This window comes from Oncorhynchus mykiss, chromosome 3 (genome assembly GCF_057628025.1).
Source record: "Oncorhynchus mykiss isolate SJ-2025 chromosome 3, ASM5762802v1, whole genome shotgun sequence".
Taxonomy (NCBI): domain Eukaryota; kingdom Metazoa; phylum Chordata; class Actinopteri; order Salmoniformes; family Salmonidae; genus Oncorhynchus; species Oncorhynchus mykiss.
Window position 1 is genome coordinate 4,225,001 of NC_143024.1, and position 5,000 is coordinate 4,230,000.

At 45.4% G+C, this 5,000-nt stretch overlaps 1 protein-coding gene across 1 annotated transcript in view; it reads left to right on the forward strand.

Moving 5' to 3' along the window:
* Positions 1-5,000, forward strand: part of LOC149984267 (intermembrane lipid transfer protein VPS13B-like) — a 721,339-nt gene that overhangs the window by 715,770 nt on the left and 569 nt on the right. The window contains 5 exon segments of the mRNA XM_090230526.1: positions 484-602; positions 1,825-2,050; positions 3,119-3,291; positions 4,277-4,523; positions 4,525-4,687. Of these exon segments, the coding sequence (XP_090086652.1) occupies positions 484-602; positions 1,825-2,050; positions 3,119-3,291; positions 4,277-4,523; positions 4,525-4,687 (928 nt within the window).

Here is a 5,000-nt window from a genome sequence, read left to right on the forward strand (position 1 = left end):
GTCTAACTATCCTATCGTCTGTGTTCACTGTAGAAAGGTCTAACTCTCCTGTCATCTGTGTTTACTGTAGAGAGGTCTAAATCTCCTGTCATCTGTGTTCACTGTAGAGAGGTCTAACTCTCCTATCGTCTGTGTTTACTGTAGAGAGGTCTAACTCTCCTATCATCTGTGTTTACTGTAGAGAGGTCTAACTCTCCTATCATCTGTGTTTACTGTAGAGAGGTCTGAGTAGATGTGCTGAGTAGATGTGCTGAGTAGATGTACTGAGTAGATGTACTGAGTAGATGTACTGAGTAGATGTACTGAGTAGATGTGCTGAGTAGATGTGCTGAGTAGATGTACTGAGTAGATGTACTGAGTAGATGTACTGAGTAGATGTACTGAGTAGATGTGCTGAGTAGATGTGCTGAGTAGATGTACTGAGTAGATGTACTGAGTAGATGTGCTGAGTAGATGTTCTGAGTAGATGTGTGTTGTGTGTAGGTGGTTTTCCTACCAGGGTTTGGCTGTCTCTACATAGATGTCGTCCATCAGGGTGGCACAGTCATCCTCACCCTGGCACCAGAGGGCAGCGTGGACTCTGTCATGAGCCTGCACAACAGGTAACCTCTAACCCCCAACATCTAATCCCTAACCTCTAACCCCCAACCTCTAACCCCCAACCTCTAATCCCTAACCTCTAACGCCTAACCTCTAATCCCTAACCTCTAACACCTAACCTCTAACCTCTAACCCCCAACATCTAATCCCTAACCTCTAACCCCCAACCTCTAACCCCCAACCTCTAATCCCTAATCTCTAACCCCCAACCTCTAACCCCCAACCTCTAATCCCTAACCTCTAACCTCTAACCCCCAACATCTAATCCCTAACCTCTAACCTCTAACCCCCAACATCTAATCCCTAACCTCTAACCTCTAACCCCCAACATCTAATCACGAACCTCTAACCCCCAACCTCTAACCCCCAACCTCTAATCCCCAACCTCTAATCCCTAACCTCTAACCTCTAATCCCTAACCTCTAACCCCCAACCTCTAACCCCCAATTTATAATCCCTAACCTCTAATCCCTAACCTCTAACCCCCAACCTCTAACCCCCAACTTCTAATCCCTAATCTCTAATCCCTAACCTCTAACCTCTAACCCCCAACATATAATCCCTAACCTCTAACCCCCAACCGCTAACCCCCAACCTCTAATCCCTAACCTCTAACGCCTAACCTCTAACCTCTAATCCCTAACCTCTAACACCTAACCTCTAACCTCTAATCCCTAATCCCCAACTCCTAACCTCTAATCCCTAACCTCCAACTCCTAACCTCTAATCCCTAACCTCTAACCCCCACCTCTAACCCCCAACCTATAACCCCCAACATCTAATCCCTAACCTCTAACCCCCAACTTCTAACCCCCAACCTCTAATCCCCAATCTCTAACCCCCAACCTCTAATCCCCAACCTCTAACCACCAACCCCCAACCTCTAACGCCTAACATCTAACCCCCAACCCCTAACCTCTAACCCATAACCCCTAACCTCTAACCCCTAACCTCTAACCCTACTACAGGAGAGACAAACAATACAATATATTTGTATGCTAATAAAATATATGATTTTTGGTTTGTTTTAATGTAATGTATAATTGATAATGATGAGCAGTTAATGATAACAACATTAGCAGGTCATAGTTCACCCTGACAAAGGATGCCATATTGTCTTTCACCACTGGGGGGCGCTGTAACCCCCGTTCTGTGTAAACCCCAGCCATCCCTTTTGCATTGATTTAAAAGGATCAACATAACTGATTGGTATCTGTCTCTCAGGACGTCCAATCGGAAGCTGGCGTTCAGGGTGTTGCTGAGCGAGGCCAGTGTGTCGCTGAGAGATGACATCACCAGTCGTTCGGGTTCCGTGGAGCTCTTGAGGCTGACTCTGTCCAAACTGCTACTGAACCTGTGTCCTGCCCGTCTGGGTGACTCTGGCATGGGGCTGGTCACCGCCGGGATGGGAGAGGCCTGTCTGGTCGAAGTCCACTGTGCCAGCCTGCAGGTGGGTCGACTCATATTTATAGGTCACCTGACGAAGGCTATGTATAGGTCACCTGACGAAGGCTATGTATAGGTCACCTGACGAAGGCTGTGTATAGGTCACCTGACGAAGGCTGTTTATAGGTCACCTGACGAAGACTGTTTATAGGTCACCTGACGAAGGCTGTTTATAGGTTACCTGACGAAGGCTGTTTATAGGTCACCTGACGAAGGCTGTTTATAGGTCACCTGACGAAGGCTGTTTATAGGTCACCTGACGAAGGCTGTTTCAGCCAAAACAGTGTATCTGCATGAAGGAGTAAAGCACAGGAGCAACATGGAGGCTTTTATCTCTTCATTGACTGTGAAATAACACAGAACGTCTTCTGTAAAATATAAAACTAGAAAAGGTACATTTCCTGCTTCAGCCATCTAAATATCTTCCTGTGTACAGCATAGATCTACACTATACATATCTATATTAACTAGATATTCCTCTGTTCTCTTCCAGGTGGATAACTACAGTATAGATCTACACTAACTAGATATTCCTCTGTTCTCTTCCAGGTGGATAACTACAGTATAGATCTACACTATATATATCTATATTAACTAGATATTCCTATGTTCTCTTCCAGGTGGATAACTACAGTATAGATCTACACTAACTAGATATTCCTATGTTCTCTTCCAGCTGGATAACTACAGTATAGATCTACACTAACTAGATATTCATCTGTTCTCTTCCAGCTGGATAACTGTAGTATATATCTACACTATATATATCTATATTAACTAGATATTCCTCTGTTCTCTTCCAGGTGGATAACTACAGTATAGATCTACACTATACATATCTATATTAACTAGATATCCCTCTGTATATTAACTAGATATCCCTCATAACTAGAGTATAGAGCTACACTAACTAGATATTCCTCTGTTCTCTTCCAGGTGGATAACCAGCTGTATAACTACAGTATAGAGCTACACTAACTAGATATTCCTCTGTTCTCTTCCAGGTGGATAACCAGCTGTATAACTACAGTATAGAGCTACACTAACTAGATATTCCTCTGTTCTCTTCCAGGTGGATAACCAGCTGTATAACCGTGCCAGCTTCCACTTCCCAGTGTTGTTGTGCCAGGAGCAGTGTGTGGAGCTCCCCCTCTGGACCAGCGATGCCAACCCCACCACCTCACTACAGGCCCTGGAGGAGTTTAAGGCGTCGTGCTTCCTCCAGCTGGGACTCACCTTGGACAGGTATAATACCATGTCATCACTTTATTGGCCATGGAAGTAGTACCAATATCAGCATACCAACTATACAGCATCATGAATACAGCACCATTATTACAGCATCGTTAACACAGCATCATTAATACAGCATCACTAATACAATATCATTAATACAGCATCACTAATACAATATCATTAATACAGCATCATTAATACAGCATCATTAATACAGCACCATTATTAAAGCATTGTTAACACATCATTAATACAGCATCATTAATACAACATCATTATTACAGCATCATTAATACTGCATCACTAATACAATATCATTAATACAGCGTCTTTAATACAGCATCATTAATACAGCACCATTATTAAAGCATTGTTAACACATCATTAATACAGCATCATTAATACAACATCATTATTACAGCATCATTAATACTGCATCATTAACACAGCATCAGTAATACAGCATCACTAATACCGCATCATTAATACAGCATTGTTAATATTGCATCGTTAACACAGCATCATTAATACAGCATCATGAATACTACAGCATCATGAATACTACAGCATCATTATTACAGCATCATGAATACTGCAGCATCATTAATACAGCATCAATTATTACAGCATCATTAATACATCATCATCATCATTATTACAGCAGCATCATCATCATTATTACATTATCATTATCATGAATACAGCATCATTACTTCAGCATCATCATCATTATTACAGCATCGTCATCATTATTACAGCATCGTTATTCCAGCATCATCATCATCATTATTACAGCATAATTATCATTATTACAGCATCATTAATACAATACAAGGAAAGCAGATCTTTCCATCATTGTCCCTTGTGAGACACCGTCCAGACATGCCATGTATCCCATGTTGAGTCCTCTGGCCCTCCTCTGTTCAATAGCCTGCTGCTGGTTGAGGTAAAGCTGCTCCTGTCCTGTTGTCACTGATGGTTCTGGATCCCACAGGGAGGGCTACAGTGTGGACCAGCTGACCTTCCACATCAAACCAGCCCGTCTCTACCTAGAGGACACCTTCGTCTACTACATCAAGACTCTGTTTCACACCTACATCCCAGACTCAGCCCTGGCCCCTTCCCCGGGCCCTAACCCCTCGGAGCGCTACGGGGGTCCCCTGCTCCCGGAGACCGTCCTTCAGTCCATCCCAGCCCTGGTGCGCCCTCTGAGGCTGCAGCGCCTGGTCATTCAGCCGGTTCGACCTGTTGGTCAGCATCCACGCCTCTCTGAAGCTCTACATCGCCTCGGATCACACGCCGTTGTCGTTCTCCCTGTTCGACAGAGGACCTCTCTGTACTACAGCCAGGCAGCTGATCCATGCACTCACCATGCACTACGCTGCCGGGGCGCTGTTCAGAGCTGGTGAGTGGGGGGGGGTGTGGGATGCCCACCGGGCAGCACCAGCGGAAACCATCATATATGGGGGGAGAGGGAGAGAGAGAGAGGGAGAGGGGGGAGAGAGAGAGGGAGGGAGAGGAGAGAGAGAGGGGAGGGAGGGAGAGGGGGGAGAGAGAGAGAGGGGAGGGGGGAGAGAGAGAGGGAGAGGGGGGAGAGAGGGGGAGAGGGAGAGAGGGGAGAGAGAGGGGGGAGGGAGAGAGGGGAGAGAGAGGGAGGGAGAGGAGAGAGAGGGAGAGAGGAGGGAGAGGGAGAGAGGGGGAGGGAGAGAGGGAGAGAG